Source organism: Mobula hypostoma, chromosome 27 (genome assembly GCF_963921235.1).
Source record: "Mobula hypostoma chromosome 27, sMobHyp1.1, whole genome shotgun sequence".
Lineage (NCBI taxonomy): Eukaryota > Metazoa > Chordata > Chondrichthyes > Myliobatiformes > Myliobatidae > Mobula > Mobula hypostoma.
This window is the reverse complement of record NC_086123.1, coordinates 4,680,198-4,699,420: the sequence shown is the minus strand read 5'-3', so window position 1 is coordinate 4,699,420 and position 19,223 is coordinate 4,680,198. Positions and strand designations below refer to the sequence as shown.

Sequence of the window (19,223 nt, the reverse complement as noted above, 5' to 3'; positions counted from 1 at the left end):
TTTGTGTACATTATAAACAGGATAATTTTTCATTTTACAAACCACTCAAACAAATGCTTTCACTAATCTGTTACAGATTTGAAGTACAACCAAAAAAAAAACAACCAAGGTTGGGTGTCTGAAACTACAGCAGCAAATTAAAAACAAAAACTCTCACCCAGGCAGTGGCTGATGTAAATATAGGTAGTGGCTGTCTGTGGCACTGGGATGGGTAAAATGGGGCAGGTGTCTACATTACTTTGTATGAACTACTGAAGTGCTGAAAAGAAGCTTCTGCTTTTTCTTCTTCTTCTTCCCATTCTTCTCATCTGCAAAAATAGAGAGCACAAATTTAGAAAAAAATTAAAATTAAAATTTTCATTGAATCAGTGGCACCACTGTTTCTACTGCATTTTGCAAAATACTAGATTTGTAGATGAAACACTCAAAGTGCTATTCAGGATGTTGACTATTAGAAACAGAAATTACAAGTTGTTTCAGTACCTCACCAAAAAAAATTGACAAAGTACACAGAGGTCAGAATCCTGTGAAACTACACGATCACAGAAGAGTTACAGCAGGAAAGGAGGTCATTGACAGTGCCATGTCCAAAATCAGTTCCTAGACCAACGCAACTGGTCTTACTCCCGTCCTTTCTCCGCAACTCTGACAACTCTTTTCAACTATTCATCCTATTGCTACTTGAATTTTACAACTCAATTTACCACCATGGCAGGGTGTTCTACACCCTAACCTCTTGGTTGTGTAGTAAAATTCTTTCACATCATTGATCTTTGTGTTGTCACTAACATTTGATGTTGCCTTGTTCTGCAAACCTCTCCACCAATAAGAATGACTGTGTTAGACATAATGCAACACTTGTGGCAGCTTAAGGCATAGAAAACCCGCTTGAATCAAATGCGCAGAACACAACTAGGGGAAAAACTATTCCACCGAAAGCTTTAGCACAATCTTAACGTTAGCATTAAATAGCATGTGTAACAATCAAATTAGACTCAATATTATGTTTAGCGTCAGACTTCCATTTTCCTTTCCTTTCAAATGATGGTTTTGCAATTTACTCCCCTACCTGCACAAGCCTCTAGAACTGGAACTTTATCAAGCTTGAGGAAGGCTGCCTCCATGGCCTGGCTGAAAGTATTCTGAAAACTGGGTACAGGTACACGGTCAGAGATATCACTTTCTCCATCACTATCTGCTGGGGGCATCAAACTTGTTTCTGCTGTCAGACAAAAGAAAAATCCACATTCACTGTTAACATCCACACTAAGATGAAGCAGAAACTAATAACCACAAATTAATTGGAAAATTTTGTTAAATGTTAAAAAGAAACCTTTTCTTGGAGTTACTTTGGGCCACACTTCAGCTTTTGCCTTCCCATCCTTCAGCATCTACAATAAGAAATACAACTAGCATTTAAGATCTTTAATATATCGAAATCAACAAAATCAAAGCAAGTCAACAGTAGAGATGCTAATCCAGAGCACGTGGAAGAGACAATGGGAAAATACAGTTTTAGAGAAAAAAATTATAGCTGCAAATGGAAATTTCTAAAGAGCACATATACAGCAGGTCAAGGGAAATTTTAAGAGTAAGGTACAAGTGAAGACATGAAGGACTTTAGAAAGGATTGGAACATCACAAGCCAAATGCAGTTTGGCCAAAGTTTACATGGAAATGGGTAGCAGGCTAGTAGAGCAAGAAGTCTGGAGGTGATAAGGGCATAAAAATTTGATAACAAACAACCAAAGTAGAGCTGAACTGCTAAAATGGCAGAATTCCCTAAGTCTAAGTCACGAAGGTGACTAATGAAGGAAATGAAATCTGGGAGAGTAGTATTCTGTGCCAGAGACCTTCTGAAGAGAGAGCATTGTGGTTCAGCAAAGGGTGGGTGATGGACAAACCCAAGAGCAGATACCAAATAACATAAGAAAGCATACTCCATGTATTTTGAAGGATCCTCTGTCAATAGTCAAATAAAAGGGCCAGAAAACTAGAACTACTCTAGCTGCAAAGAAATATCACCGCGATGAATAATGGAGGTAAAAGGAAGAGGTTAATAACTTGCAATTATATAGCACCTATTAAAATGTTCCAAGTTCTTCATAGATGCAAAAACTGAACATGATTTAACATTGTGCTATACAAGTAATAAAATAAGTTTCCCAGGGGTTAGATTTAAAAATCGTCTGAACGTGCTGAAGGGGTTTGAGGAAATTCCAAACCTTAGGCCAATGATGCTGAAAGAAGGGTCTTCATAAGCGGAAGAAAGAAAACTTGGCACAAGCAAAAGAGCAGAAATGGAGTACACAGACAAGCTGAAAGAAGTTACAGAGAGAGAGAGGCCAGGCCATGGAAGCAGAATACCAAAATTCAGAAATTATCCAGTGGGAGCCAACAGTCAGGAAGTTAGTTAAACTATACAAAATGTGCGCTGCACACACTTGAATTAAATTAAATTAGCTTTAGGTCAATGAAAGATTAACCAGGAAAAGACAACTCTGAAGTAACAAAGATATGGATGGGGTTTGCAGAGATCAAAGGATAAGAAATTGGCAAGGATCTTAACACAGACAAAGACCATGACAGAGACTACCAGAATATCTTAGACCCAACAATGCATTTGTAATTGAGGGAAGCATGAATGAAACAGTTTTAGTAAAATGTGGTTAACAGTGGCAATTTCTAAAGGGGAAAGAGATTGCAGAGGAAATTTCAAGACAGCTAACAAAGGGTGTTGGGTGGAGGAATTGGTCACGGGACTATGGAGGTTGGGTTCATGACCAAAAGCAACTTAAAGAGAAAACATAGGTACGTGTGGTGGGGGGGAGGAGGGAGGAGAGAGAGTGGGTGAAAAGGAAGAGCTAAAATAGATTTATTTTACTGAATCTATCCACAAGAACCTCACATCTGAAAGCTGAAGGTAACAGAGGGTAACAAAGGTTTATTAAAATATGGTAATGTACTAAAATATGTATGATGTTTTAAGCTGCATGAAGGTAGATAAAATCTCCATGGCCTGATCAGGTATATCATTAGCGACAGCTGAAGGGTCAGAAGGCAGGAACGTGGCTAATGTTATGCCTTTAAGGGCGGCAAAGAAAAACCTGGGAACTATAACTAGCAATCCTAACAGTGGTAAGTTTTAGAGGGGGTTCCAAGTGATAAGGTATATGAGCACTTGGAAGGACATGAGTTGATTAGGGATAGTCAGTGTGGCTTTTTGCATGGGAGATAATGTCTCACAAATTTAATTTTTTTTTAAAGTAACCAGGGTAGTTGCTGATGAGGGAAGGACAGTAGGCACAAACTATATGGACTTAACTAAGGTTAAGCCTTTGCTAAGGTTCCACACAGAAACTGAATCACCATTTCTACCAAATGGAATCCAGAGAGAGCTAGCTCATTGGATACAAAATTGGCTGATGATTAGAAGTTGCTGGTGAAAGCTGGTTTACAGCCTGGAGGCCTGTGACAATGGTGTCCCACCATTTGTCATCTATATTTTTAAAGATTTGGTAGCAATGTACAAGGCAGGATGGTAAGTTTGCAGATGACACTAAAATTGGTAGGTTCATTGACAGTAAAGACACTTATCAGGATTTAATGAGGAATGTTAATTAGCTGGGTAAATGAGCTGAGGAATGAAAAACAGTTTTAATTTTAATAGATGCAAGAGGTTGCACGTGGGAAGACAAATGAAGGTAGCACTTTCATAGCAAACCACGGTGCCCTGGGAAATGGTAACCATATATGGTACATGAGGGCGAGTCAGCACACTAGCCTTCAACCAGGACATTGAGTACAAGAATTGGGATGTTAAATACAAGACGTTGGTGAGACTGCATTTGGAATACTGCCATCAGGTTTGGTCATCCTGCTAAAGGAAAGATGCTATTAAGCTGGAGTGGGAAGAGATAAGATTTGAGGATGTTACTGGGACTCAAAGGACTGAGTTATACAAAGATCGAACAGTTTGCAACTGCTTGTTACACTGTTGCACAAGAGAATAAGGGGTAATCTCACAGCAGTGTATGACCCTATCTTTGTGCCTCAGTCTTTTTCCCAGGTTGGAGAATCAAAAACGAATGGATGGGAGTTATAGAGAAGATTTAATAGGAGTTTGAGGGGAAACCTTTTTACCAGAGAGTGGTCAGTATATGGAATGAGTTACGAGGGGAAGTTGCTGAGGTAAATAACAGTTAGAGGTACTTGGTCAGGTTCATGAATAGGGAAGGAGTGGGACATGGCCAAATGTAGACAAATGGGACTAACTAACTGGGCTGAAGGTTCTATTTCTGTGCCATCTTACTGTGAAAATCACAAATACAAAACAGTTCAGACTCTGAATTAACGATCACATTATGACAAATCATTGCAGATATTTGTCAGCCAATAGGGGTAACAGTTTGCTATGCCTCATCAATATTAGATTAGATTCAATTTTATTGTCATTGTGCCGAGTACAGATACAAAGCCAATGAAATGCAGTTAGCATCTGACCAGAAATGCAAAGAAGTGTTATTTACAATATCACTGAATAAAAAGTGCTACCGCACACAAATATAAAAGTACTGAGACAGTACAATACGGATGCAATACTGCTTGGCGCTGTGATGAGAGGTTCAGCAGGGTCACAGCCTCAGGGAAGAAGCTCTTCCTGTGCCTGCTGGTGCGGGAGCGGAGGCTCCTGTAGCGCCTACCGGATAGGAGGAGAGTAAAAAAGTTCACGGTTAGGGTGAGATGCATCCCTGATAATGCTTTTCATCCTGCCCAGGCAGCGTTTAGGGCAGATGTTCTCAATGGTGGGCAATTGGGTGCCGATAATCTGCTGGGCAGTTTTCACCACACGCTGGAGTGCTTTGTGGTCCGATATGGGACAATTGACATACCACACTGAGATGCAGTTGGTGAGTATGCTCTCAATGGTAAAAGTCCATCAGTATCCTGGGACAGAGGTGAGTTTTCTTGATGCTCCACAGGAAATAAAGGCGCTGTTCTGCCTTTTTGACCAGGTGAGATCCTTGGAAATGTGGACACCAAGGAATTTGAAGCTTGATACACACTCCACTACAGCTCCGTTGATGTTGATGGGGACGTGAGTGTGGCTCCTAGCGTGCCTGAAGTCCACAATGATCTCCTTGGTCTTCTGGGTGTTAAAGGCCACATTGTTGTCAGCACACCACGCGGCCAGGTGCTGGACCTCGTCCCTGTAGGCCGTCTTGTCATCCCCTCTGATCAGGCCAACCACCGTGGTGTCGTCTGCGAACTTGATTATGGAGTTAGAACCATGTACAGGAACTTACTGAATAAATTGTAGATTCACAGCAACTTCTTCCAGTGAAAGCAAGGCAATTTTCCTAAAGATGCAGTGACTCAAGAGTAATTATGCAATTCAGTAATTCTCCCCAGCTGGCAAGTCAATTTGTCATGAATAATGTATTTCAAAATTAGCTACAGAGGCTATTGCCATTAAACCAATCTCACACTTGCAGCAGTGTGGACAGCAAGTTTTAATTTGAGGTGAGACTGCTGAAACCACCTTTACTGTAGCCAGCCAAGTGTTGGCATCAGACCAGTCACAAAATACTTCTCTGTACTGTACTGATGCTAGTTTAAGTTTTAAGAATCAACTGAAAATGTACATATCTCTTTTCTCCAGAGACAGTGAGATGGCCTTTAGAACATATCCACAGTTGCTTACTGGCTTTCCACTATTTACATAAATTTTACTAATTATAAATATAGCTGTCATTAACTCTATCAAAAATCAATTTATGCTTATAACCTTATTTTCACTGGATGCACTATTTTATAAGCCCTATAAAGGTTGAATAAATGAATCAAAGAATTAAGAGGGTGGCAGTTTGAAACAATTCAATTATCTATAACATTCTATTTTTCCTCTAAGAATTTGAGAAATACATGTTCTAGGAAGGGATGAACAGTCCTTGCAGATTATTATTTTTATATATTGTAAAAAAGGTAAACATTATCATAAATTCAGTACTTCTCCCCAGTTGTTAAACCTGCTTATCCTAAATATTTAAAATTAAAAATTGAATTAATTCTTGTTACCTGAGCAAATGAAGGGAAGTGTACATCCTCCTCCATGCTACCAACACACAGAGAAGGACTCCCTGGACTAAACACAGGAGCTGATGGGTTCAATGTTGATTCTACAGGGAAAAGTTGAACTCAAATGTTAAAACATTAACTAGAATATTAAGCTCTGTAACAAAAACAGCAGCAAAACAGGCCCTTTCAGATTATCTCCAACAAGACGTTCGCAATGGCTGTTGGGGAAAGAATACACTGTAGGTGCTCTGTGAGATGGTCATCTAGAGGCCACATTGTGAACTTCAAATTCAGTAGACCAGCTTGGAAGATGCACAACTGAATGTCTGCCTCACCTGAAAGAGCTGGTTAGGTCCCTGAATGGAAGTGAGGCAGGAAAGTTGTCCCTGTGGTTCCAGGGAGGGGCAGTGGGGTAGAGAGGAGGAAGATGTAACTGGTGATGGAATGGGACAGATGCATTTATCTTTATCTCTGATCCCACCCATCAGCCTCTGTCCCACCCCAGACTCTCCCCTGTTGGTTCCATGTGCCCAACATCTGCTCCCCATCTGGCTTCACCTATTATCTACCAGCATTAAGTCACTCTCCACTCCCACTACATTCCACCCATCCTTCACCTTCCCTATGTACTGGCAACCTTTCGTATTCTCTCATTCCTGATTCCGGGCCTCGTCGTGGAACATCTACCTACGTTGTCTCCACAAACGCTGCCCAACCCAAGAGATCTTGCAGCATTGTTTTGTTATAGATTCCAGTACCTCATGTCTTCAAAACTAGGTAAAGTACTCCTGCAACATTTTTCTCACAAGTAAAGGAGTAAGGTAAGTAAGGCCTCTTAATCACCCTATCCATCTGTCCTATTACCTTCAGGAAACTGTGGCTATCAACTGTTGTACCCTATGACTTACTGCACACACCCTTCACTTGTTAGCAAAAATTACTCATATGCTTCACACTAAAATCAAATCTTATTTGCCACTTTTCTTTTAAATATATATAGCTGATCCACTGACACCTTCTGACAGTTCACACCTCCATTAAACTAGTGAAAATGCTGGTACCGTGTGTAAATTGCTTTAATATAGTCTCCACATAGGTATGTATGTATGCGTGCACATAAGGAACCTAGCACCATGCCAGAACCACCCCAACTTACACTTCTTCCTGGATATTCAAACTCCCCCACACAACCACACTTAGTTTTCTATATCAATTTCAAACCTTGCCTGAAAGCTTCCCTTGGACATTGCAGACATTTATGTGCCAATATTATTACTAGTTACTCGCATTAAGTAATCAGCACACATCATGGGAAGTGTGTCAGTTCCATTTTATACAAGAAACAGAATCATTATATCAAAGTATCTTTCACTAAACTAGCCCCAAGGCTGAAAGAACATAGACCAGTACAGGGACAGGCCCAGGCCCTCCAGTCTAGTGTCGTGCTGAACCAATTAAACTAAACTATCTCTTCTGCCTACACAATGTCTATTTCCTTCACATCCATGTGCAATTTAAACAAGTCCCTATCCTTCATCATTCCCCATCCCCTTTTCCCCCTCTCATCTCATCTCCCTGCCCATCGCCTCCCTCCTCCTTCTCTTCCATGGCCTTTGTCCTTTCCTGATAGATTCCCCCTTTTCTAGCCTTGTATCTCTTCCATCAATCAATTTCCCAGCTCTTTACTTCATCCCTCTCCCAGTTTCACCTATCACCTTGTGTTTTTCTGTCTCTCTCTCCTCCCCCCCCCCACTTTAACTCTACTCCACACCTTTTTCCCTCCAGTCCTGCTGAATGGTCTCAGCCCAAAATGTCAACTGTACTCTTTTCTATTGATGCTGCCCAGCCTGCTGAGTTCCTCCAGCATTTTGTGTGTTTCTTAAAAGTCCCCAATGTTTCTGCCTCAGGCAGCACATTTCAAGCACGCACCTCACTGTAAAAAAAATTTGCCCTTTATCTTTGAAATCACCCCCTCTCATTTTAAATTTATCCTGTCTGACATTAGACATTTCAACCCTTTCTCTAGCCCATTCCCAGCTCTGATAAGGATTAAGAGAGACAAAAACTCAGTTAAGGACAATATCAAATTTGGAAGAATACCCCAATATTAGTAAAGTTTCAGAATCTACAATGACCATTAGAGAGAGTAACAAAACATTAACTACTCAATGCTTGTTACCAGAACACTAAAGATAACTCCAAGTACAAAAACAATGAAGTATATTGCTTAAAGAATCCAGACTTGGTGTTGAAACTTTTAAATTTCAGATTCGAAAGCTTTTGAGATCTTCCTCAAAAGTTTAAACCATAATTACATGCAAGCATCTCCATGTGATTCAATTACTCTCATTATGGCTATCAAATTCAACATAACATTTACCAGACTATGGTGTAGAGGGGAAACAAAAAGGCTACTTGATTTGCAAGCCAATAGAATATTGGTGCATATCTGAATTCACAGGAGTTCTGGTTCTCCTGGAAGAGACTTTCAGGTAAAACTAACTAAATCAGGCAACTGTGAAACATAGTAGTGTCAACGCACACGAGTGATTGAAATTTGTATATTTTATGCCTCATTGACAAAAATCAACTTTTGAACAGTTGTAAAAAAGAACCTGTTCATAATCCAGGAGCAACCTTTATAGGGACCATTTTTATCATCTAACATCACTCATGTAGTGCAGTTTGAGATGATACATTTTAAACAAGTGAAAGTTTATAAAGAATTTTTTTTCAATATAGATTTTCATACCTGGCAAAGAATTTGGACTGCTGCTTAGGGTTGTGCTGGCTGAAAGACTGACTCTAGGCAGAGGATCATCGTCAGGGCAAGTAAAGGAAGGGATAAATTGTGCACTCTCTGTAGAGCCAAAAGCTGGGAATTGCTGGTAGTTTTCCAGTCCAATATGTATTTCTGGATCTAAATAAAGATTAAGTTGCAGATGTCACTCACTTTCAATTATATTGGAATTCAAGACAAGTTAACACTCACATTTGCCTTGCTTTTCATTTTCTTCCATTTCAATCCTACGTTCCCTTCGACGTTCATCCCGAGCTTTTTTCAGGCGAAGACATCTCCTTCTGTCCAAGTCAACTGTCAAAGAATGATAAAGTTAAAATTATCAAGGCACTAAATGTAAGACACACAATTCAAGTCACTGATACAAACTGCAGAAACAAACCTGAAAAAGCATCCAATGTTTCTTTAGAAATCAAGGGAGGTTTCAAAGCCAGCTCACAAATGCCAAACTCACAGGTCAGCGGCAAGTGACATAAATAGCGGTGTCTGTGTCGTACATCCTATGGAAAACAATCCGTGTTGATACATCAAATGTGCAAATTCAAATTATTTAAGGTAGCCTCTTAAAAAAAAAATCAAGTAAGCCTTCCACTCTCCAAACAACAGACAAGTGTTCGACATAGAAGAGTTCAATCCTTACTTTTTATAAATTAGTGCAAGTCTAAGCAAACCATTTCATTTCTATGGTCTAGCCGTACCATTTGGCAACGGTGAAAGCTAATTTCAGTCTCACATGGATGGGGATGATCCCAACTCATGACTGCTTTGGAGTAACCTTAAGAAAGTGTACAGTACTGTGCAAGTCTTGGGCACCAATAATTAACGAGGGAGTCTACGGCCTTTGCACAGTACAGCAGTAATTTTATGTATTGCACTCTAGAACACATTTCATGATATATGTGAGTGATGATGAACCCGAGCCTGATACAAGTCTCTATTGTGAGAAGGGGGCAGGGAGAGGGGAAGGAATGGGAAGCACCAGAGAGACATTCTGTAATGATCAATAAACCAACTGTTTGGAATTAAATGAGCTTGCCTGGTGTCTCAGGGCTGGGTGTGTCTGCAACTATGCCACCCGTCCCAAATCCCTCCCGCGGCGCTCCATCCTCGCCACTCCCAACTCCTTTGCTCCCACCAGATTTACAAACTCACTCGCTGCTCCACGTTGACAAATACACGAATGCACAAAGTATTAAGCACCCTACCTATATGTGTGTCTAAAACTTTTGCACAGTACTGTACAAGGTATAGGAGAAACTAGTTTGTCAAAACTGCCTCACCAAGTATGCATTTTGCCCAAGCTTAGTCAACATTAATTAACATTAAATTGGATTACAGCGACCATACTTGATAAAACATTTGTTCATTTCTCCACAAGTTCAATTCTAACATCTGGATGAATAACTGGCAAGTTGAGAGCATGCAACCCGATTTAATTTCATCTAATATCCAATGGAAACTCGCACAATGGAGAAGTTTATTTTAATGGAATGGTTAATTTACTTCAACAAATTTACTTGTAACCAAAAAATGAATTGCTTGTGATCTGCATGATTTTTTTTAGGCAAGACAAATTACCAAAATAGTAATTTTTTTTTTTTTTTTTTTAAAGTTACAATGCTTCATTGTCACTTAAAATTCTGGTTAGGATTATAGTTCCCAAGTGTAGTTTGTAGGTGCGAGCTGCTTTACATCACACATTCAAAAATTCTAAGGTGAATAAGAATTGGAAAACTGAGAAAACAGGAGGAATTAGTGCTGGAAATGCACTGTTCACCCAGCTGGGTCTCAAGGTACACAGGAGGGTCCTCTGGCGACCCATGCTTGACCTCACCCAATACTACCAGATGACAAAAATAGGTTCCAAAACTAAAGGCATTTCAATTTTTAAAAAAATCAAGCTCACAAGTAAACAGGTCATTATTAAAAGTTACTCTACCTCAGTCATTGAATGCCCAACAATCTCTACCACTTGAGCAGTGATCTTCTCAGGGCAGTTCTCCAGACTACCATACTCCCTCACCAGACATCGCACATTAACTGGACTCAGAAACAAATACTGCCCGTCCTCCGCTGAAGAAAGAAATTAGTGTTACAGAAATCCTTCAAAGCCAAAATTAACTCTTACTCCAGAATTTTCATTTTGTCTTTGTCTACACATGACAAAGTTGACTCTGGCTAAAGTTCACCTTTTGAGTGAAAAGATCCCTCAATAATATCAATACAATCACCTCAAAAACCAAGCATGTTATCAGTTTTTCCTCAACATTTGAGGACTATGGCTTACATTCTACAGGTTTGAATTTTATGAAAACGTACAATATTTGTATACCTACTCAATTCTCCCTCTCTCAGTATCCCATCATGGCCTGCCCAATCAATAATCTATCAACCTCTGCCTTAATATACATAAAGACTTTGCCACAGGCAGCTATGGAGGCCAAGGATTCCAGACTCACCACACTCTGGCTAAAGAAATTCCTCCTCACCTCCATTCTAAAAGGATGCCCCTCTATTCTAAGTCTATGTCCCCTGGTCTTTGACTCTCCCACCACAGGAAACATCCCCTCCATATCCATTCTATCAAGGCCTTTCACCATCTAATACGTTTCAATTAGGTCACCCCTCATTCTTCTGAACTCTAGTGAATACAGGCTCAGAGCCAAATGCTCTTCATATGACAATCCTGGAATCATTTTCCTGAACTTCCTTTGAAGCTTCTAGTTTCAGCACGTCCTTTCTAAAGGCCCCAAACCTGCTCACAATACTCCAAGTGAGGCCTCACCAGTGCTTTATAAAGTGTCAGCATTACATCCTTGCTTTTATATTCTAGCCTTCTTCAAATTAATGCTAACATTGCATTTACCTTCCTCTCCATAGACTCAACCTACAAATTAACCTTTAGGGAATCCTAAAGCCTTCCAAGTCCCTTTGCATCCTAGTTTTTTGAATTTTCTCTCCATTTAGAAAACAGTCAATCCTTCCATTTCTTCGACCAAAGTGCATGACCATACACTTCCCGACACTGTATCCCATCTATTTCTTTGCCCATTCTCCTAATCTATCCAAGCCCTTCTGTAGACTGCTTCCACAAAACTACCTGCCCAACCACCCATCTTCATATCATCTGCAAACTTTGCAACAAAGCCATCTATTCCCTCATCCAAATCATTGGCATATAACATTTAAAAAAAAACACGATCCCAACAAACCCCTGCAGAACACCACTAGTCACCGACAGCCAACCAGAAAAGGCTCCTTTTATTCCCACTCTTTGCCACTTTGCCTATCAGACAATGCTTTATCTATGCTGGAATCTTTCATGTAATACCATGGTATTGTAGCCTGTTCAACAGCCTCACGTGTGGCATTTTGTCAAAAGGCTTCTTAAAATCCAAGTATGCAAGATCAAACAATTCTCCTTTGTCTATCCTACTTGCTATTTCTTCAAAGAAGTCCAACAGGTTTGTCAGGCAAGATTTTCCATTGAGGAAACCATGCTGATTACAGCCTATTTTATCATGCGCCCCCAAGAACCCTGAGAACTCACCCTTATTTATCAACTCCAATGATTCCCAACAACTGAGGTCAGATTAACTGGCCTATAGTTTACATTATTCTGTTCCTCTCCCTTTTGAAGAGTAAAATGACATTTGCAATTTTCCAGTCTTCGAGAACCATTCCAGAATCTAGTGATTCTTGAAAGATCATTACTAATACCTCCACAATCTCTCCAGCCATCTCTTTCAGTAACTTGAATTGTATATCATCTGATCCAGGTGACTTATCTACCTTCAGACCTTTCAGTTTTCCAAGAACCCTCTCTCTAATAATGGTAACTTCACACACTTCATGACCCCTGACACTTAGAATTTCCACCATACTGCTAGTGTCTTCCACAGTGATGACTGATGCAAAATTCTTATTCAGTTCGTCCACCATTTCCTTATCCATTTCTACATGTCCAGCATTGGATATTGAACTGCTAGAAAACAATCTTGCCTCTTTTACACTTACGTATCTGAAGAAACTTTTGGTATCCTCTAATAGTTTGTTTGTATTCCACATTTACCTTTTTAATGACATTTCTAATTGCCTTCTGTTGTCTTTTAAAAATTTCTGAATCCTATTATATGCCCTCTCTTTGGCTTTGACTCTCTTGTTAGCCACAGTTGTGTCTTGTTTCCTTTAGAATACTTGTTCCTCTTTGGGATGTGTATAACCTGTGCCTTCCGAATTGCTTTCAGAAATTCCAGCCACTGTTACTCTGCTGACATCCCTACCAGTGTTCCTTTCCAATCAATTTTGGCCAACTCCTCTCATGCCTCTAATTCCCTTTACTCCACTGTAACACTGGTACATCTGAATTTAACTTGTCCTTCTCAAATTTCAGGGTGAATTCAATCACTTGCCCCCAAGGGCTCGCTCATCAATTCTGATTCATTGCACAACATCCAATGCCAAATAGCTGATCCCCTTGTGGGCACAATCACGAGCTGCTCTAAAAAGCCATTATCTAGTCATTCTAGAAATTCTCCCTCCTGGAATCCAGTACCAACCTGATTGTCCCAATGTACATGCAAATTGAAATCCCCATGACTATTGCAACATTGCCCTTTTGGCATACATTTTCTATCTCCCATTGTAATTCGTAGACCACATACTTACTACTATTCTGAGACCTGTATACAACTCCTATCAGAGTCTTTTTACCCTTGTAGTTCCTTAGCTCTATCCACAATGAGTTAATATCTTCTGACCCTATGTCACCTCTTTCTAATGATTTTATTTCACTTTTTACCATCACAGCAATGCCGCCCCCTCTACCTTCCTACCTGTCCATTCAATACAAAGTGTATTCTTGGACTCTTCACTATAACCTTCTTCCAGCCATGATTCAGCGGTGCCTACAACATCAATCTGTAACTGTGCTACAAGTTCATCTACTTTATTCCATATACTGTGCACATTCAAATATAACACCTTCAGTTCTTTTATCAATTTTGTCCATCTTTTACATTGGAACTCATCCCGTTGACTGCAATTTTGTTCTATCAACAGCCTCTCCTCACTACATTGCCTTTGTTTATAAACCAGCTACCTCATCTTCAGCACTATCATCTGCCTTTCCTACCATACTTCTTGCATTGAAATATAGGCAGCTCAGGATACCAGTTGCACCATGCTCAGGCTTTTGATTCCTAACTTTGTCAGACATCTTACCAACATCTGCCTCCATAGCCTCTCTACCAACTGCTCTGGCGCTCTGGTTCCCATTCCCCTGCAACTCTAGACTGAACCCCACCGTGCAGCATTGACAAACCTTCCCATTAGGATATTAGTCCCTCTCCAGTTCATGTGCAAACCATCCCTTCTGCACAGGTGCCACCTTCCCTGGAAGAGAGACCAATGATTCAAAAACCTTATGCCCTCCCTCTACACCAACTCCTTAGCCACGTATTAGACTGCATCATCTTTCAGTTCTGGCCTCACTAGCATGTGACATGATTCAAGGAGATCAGCACATTCCAAATGAATACTATTTATTCATAAAAATTAACTACTTAAATGACAAAAAAAATACTAACTCCATGATCAAGTGAAAGGCTTACCCTGGTAGAAATAATAGTAGTAGTTTGCAGAAGAACCTCTAACATCATCAGCTGAAAGTTCTAGTTCTGCCTGTCCACATTCAGTCTCACCACAAGCTCCTTCTTCCATTTCACAATCATTGACTGCTTCCGGAAGAGTGACCAACTCATTCAAGGTAGCACAGCATGTAGCAGGGGCCTCTTCTTGTGGTTCTTCAATAATTTCATCAAATGCAGATGCATAGGCCAATACATGCTATCAGAAAACATTCAGACCAGGTCAGATTAGAACTTAAAACAGCTTCCCTCTGTAGCTTCAGTATCATTTTAAAAATTAATTAAAAACATTGAAATTTTATTTTGTTATGCCCATTATATTGACCATCATATATCACTTGGATGATTTAGTATGTTTATCATTTGATACCCAAACTGGTTAGCAACATTGCTGACATGGGTGCCTGTTCCAATTTCACCAACATGCTGTAGAAAACAAAAATAAATGTAGCAATGGAAATATGTTTTCAGGGTTGAGAGGAGAATTCAAGGGATAATGCACTGGCTTAGTGAGTTCAGAAAGACTAGTACAATTAATCAAAATTATACAGAATTAGCACTCTCAGCTACAATTACATACCAATGCACAAGGACTTGGAAGTCTAATCATCTGACAACGTACTAATCTGTGAATGCAGATCCTTGTTGATGGCAGAATATAGTTTTATGCAGAAATACAGTCCTGCCAACCTACACAAAAACGTTCAGCAAAATAACATGTTTGATTAAATAAAACCTAACTGCTTCATTTATTATGTGTAAAATATCTTTACTGAAAGCAAGAAATACTCCAAGAAAAAAATCCGTCAGTGTTCCAATTAGTTTTTTCTTGGGATGAATAGAATGCTAGAAGACTCAAGTTTGGGTACAATATGATGAAACATCCCAATTTATGTAAATAGTTAACTAACAGCAGCAAATACACATTTAAAAACTTCAGCATTAATGGGTTAAAAGATGATGCAAAAATTAAAATTAGTCTGTAACACTGGTACTAACTTGGTTCTTGTCACCTATGGACGTTTCACCCTCGTTTTCTACAACAGCAGCTGAATCAATGCTCAATTCCTCAAGTTTGAACATTGTGTCAAGAACTTCCTTCTCTGGAGGTCCCAGCAACTCCTGCTCACGATTCTGCAATTTTAAAAAAGCTTCATTGAAAAGACTACTAAACTGCTATTCTGAGATTTAGGCTACAATATTGCACTTTTAGTCTTGATAGTAGAATTAATATTTTATCAAATACTGCATTTAACAAAGTTCCTGCTATGTTGCTGTAGAAGCTAGGTGAAAAACTGGTGACAATAACAGTACTTTTTCCAGAATAGCATTGCAATTTCTGGCTCATATTCCTTACTGACCAGTTTTCATATAGGCAAGAGATAAAGCTACAGCAGACTCAAGAACCTGCCACCATTACCTATACCATACTGCATTGATTCCTCTCCACCTACTCAAACAGCAATACTGTTAAAAATGATATACGATCTTTCCAAGTGCTCAATGCATTTGTGTTATAATTAATGGTAAACTAGTGCAACAATTTTATAAAAAGAAAAATGAGGACATAAAAAAGCATAACCAATGCATTTGATTTTTTGGAAACAATTACCTACTGGTTTTGATTTAGCATAGCAAACTTTACACCTGCAATACATCATTCACAACTTCTCCTACCTTGATCACCAGCAATATTCCTACCCATAAGAACTCTTAATCTTCTTAGACATTTAGTTTGTTTTTCCTGCTTCAGTCCCACTTCTCTCTCATGGGTGAAAGTTCTCACTTACTCTTCCTTTCTAAGTCCCAATGCAGGCAAATTCTGGAATCATCATGATTACACTACATAGTTCTTCCCTGCTGTCTGTCTGACACCTCACTTCACTTTGCAATCTGTATTTATAACTACTTCTTTGACTTGGCTGTACATGACCTTGCCATCTCCATTACAAACTTTTGTCACCGAGACATCTGATCATTTGTCTCAACCACTATCTAACATTTTCTTAATTAACATAATCAAATTTCTCATCTCCTCCCTTCATCCCCCACTCCCACATGCCTATTCCCCTAACTTGCAACATTTTCTATATTCCATTCACGGCCAATTCCCAGCAAACTACTGACCATCTAACTTGCCAGTTAGCCCAGATGAGCTGACGTTGTTAATGTGGCTTTTTGTCCTCTTCCAGTACGATCACTGTCATTCCTCTGCAACGCACTAATTACTTCAGAGCCTGTTCACCAGAAAGTTAGAGCATAAAGTACACCTGGATAGATAGAATCCACCACAAAAACTCCAGGACCACGTAGGTGAAAGCAGCCTGCTTAATAATGCTTTCATCACCCTAAACCCCTCCCTTAGAATCACGAAAGGCATCCTATGTGATATCAAACATTCTCTCTCTCTGCTGCCCATATCCTCCTCCTCCTCTGAAGCCACTCTCCGGTCACACAGCTGCAAGGAACAGCAGCTAGCAGGTTCCTCTCTTATCTATCCAGTAATTGAAGAAATAATTAGTGGCTGCTCAACCCACTTCTCAGCAAGTTCTCCATCGTGGACACAAGTCTTCCCGCTATTCGGGACATCTTCAAAAAGCTGTACCTCAAAAAGGCAGCATCTATCATTAAGGGCTCTCACCATCTAGGCCACGCCCACACTTCTCCTTACACCATCGGAGAAGTGGTACAGGAGCCTGAAGACCTACACAATGTGAGGAACAACTTCCCCTCTGCCTCCCACTTCTGAACACTTACTCACCATCTTCCTTTGTAACTTGCAATGATTTTTATGTCTTGCATTGTACTGCTGCCGCAAAACAACAAATTTCACAACAGTGATAATAAACCTGACTGCTTACCATAAGTGACCACAAGTACACCAACTACTCCCCACAACCCAAAAATCCACCTTGGGCTTTGCTCAGCTTTCACCTAAAAAAATCACCTCCAGCAAAATATACGCTCACCTTCACCTGTGTGTTGATGCCATGCTGTTCTACCGTTATCAGGTCTTTTGTTCCACCTCTTCCAAATTGATCACATTAATCAGATATTTGATGCACCTAAACATTCAGAAAGCCAGAGCCATTTTCCTGAGCATCCTTGATCAACCTTTCCCTTATTACCATTCCACCCCTTTAGATGCCAACAATGAATCAGACTTGGAACTCCAGCACAATTCAGACTACCAAGCCCACAACTTCATTAAACTGTCCACATCCACCCACATTCCATACTTACAATCAACCATCTTCATTCTACCTCCTAAATTTTGAATCGTTGAAAGCACTGCTGTCTATGTTTATGTCCTTGGTCTCAAATCTAGTCAAGCCACATAATCCCTTGAGATAGCTATATTCTTCTTGTTTTAGTCATATTCAGAACAATACAGCATGATACAGGACCTCTGGCCCAGCAGGTCCATGCTGACCACGGTGTCCACCCAACTAGCCCCAATTTCCTGGGTTCTGCAAATATCCCTCTAAGCCCACCTCTCCAGGTACCTATCCAAGTGCTTCTTAAAGGAAATGACTGTACCCGCCTCAGCTACTTCTTCTGACAATTTGCTCCATGTACTCACCACACTGGGGACAAATGCCCTCAGGTCCCTTCACATCTTGCACCTTGCACCCCAAATCTATGTCCCCCAGTTGTGGACTCCACTACCCTGGGGAGAAGACAGTTCCAGTACCTCTCATTATTTTAAATATTTCTACAAGGTCGCTTTTCACTTGCCTACATTGCAAGTAACAAAAAAATTGGCCAACCTTTCCCTATAAAGCCAGCCCTCTGGTCCTGGTAACATCCTTGTAAGTCTTGTTTTCTCCAGTTGAAACACATCTTTCCTTAGAAGGAATAGAGTGACCAAAACCATATACAGTACTCAAGTGCAGCCTTGACTTATACAACTGCAATGTAACTTCTCAACTCCTATACCTAGTGCCCTGACAGATGAAGGCCAACATGCCTAACCTCTTTCTCACCATCCTATCTCTGATGACACCTTCTATGAACTATGCATTTGTTCTCTGTTCCATTACACTCCCTAATGTCCTACCATTCACAGTACAAGCCCTACCCTGTTTTGACTTTCCAAAATGTATCAACTGACATGTACCGAAATCCATTTGACACTACTCAGCCCACTTCCCAATTGAACCTCTTATAACCTACGACAGCCCTTTTCACTGTCAACACCTCCCAATTCCAAATAAGAAGCGGCCAACCAGCACATCAAGTACACTTTCAGCCACCAAGGCTCCAAGTTCTGAAGCTCTTTACCCAAAGATCTCTGTACATCTGTCTTCTAAAATGCTTGACAGAACTCAATCTTAAGCAAAGCTCTCCGATATATAAACGGGCCAATAAAGAGAGAGTTAATTATCTTGAGACTCAGTATCAACTTGTTCTAATCTCTTGGGATAATTGCCATATATATTAGAAATACAAATTACTCCACGCACACACAGCAGTACAACTTGCAGAAAGTAGTTTTGGCACCTTTAATTCTTGCAACGCCAGTTCAATGAAGCAAGATTCGGGTGTACTTTTCTCCTCTTCATACTGTCTCAGTAAAGCTGCTCTCTCTTTTTCTATCACATGCTGCATAACTTGCTGCTTTGTTGCTAGAAGGAGTTTTGAGTACTGGCCGTGTTCGTCATCTACTACAGTGTTTACAGGGAAGGAAGAATACA

At 40.1% G+C, this 19,223-nt stretch overlaps 1 protein-coding gene across 1 annotated transcript in view; it reads right to left on the bottom strand.

The window, feature by feature from the left end:
- Positions 1-54: 54 nt before the first annotated feature.
- The window catches only part of rnf10 (ring finger protein 10), a 40,156-nt gene continuing 20,987 nt past the window's right edge, over positions 55-19,223 (bottom strand). Inside the window, exons 7-17 of the mRNA XM_063034418.1 lie at positions 19,030-19,193; positions 15,526-15,660; positions 14,491-14,725; positions 10,818-10,951; positions 9,261-9,378; positions 9,071-9,172; positions 8,831-8,998; positions 6,079-6,179; positions 1,334-1,391; positions 1,070-1,222; positions 55-308 (exon numbers count right to left, since the gene is read on the bottom strand). Coding sequence (XP_062890488.1) covers positions 235-308; positions 1,070-1,222; positions 1,334-1,391; positions 6,079-6,179; positions 8,831-8,998; positions 9,071-9,172; positions 9,261-9,378; positions 10,818-10,951; positions 14,491-14,725; positions 15,526-15,660; positions 19,030-19,193 — 1,442 coding nt within the window. The 3' untranslated portion in view covers positions 55-234. The remainder of the gene's footprint in view (positions 309-1,069; positions 1,223-1,333; positions 1,392-6,078; positions 6,180-8,830; positions 8,999-9,070; positions 9,173-9,260; positions 9,379-10,817; positions 10,952-14,490; positions 14,726-15,525; positions 15,661-19,029; positions 19,194-19,223) is intronic.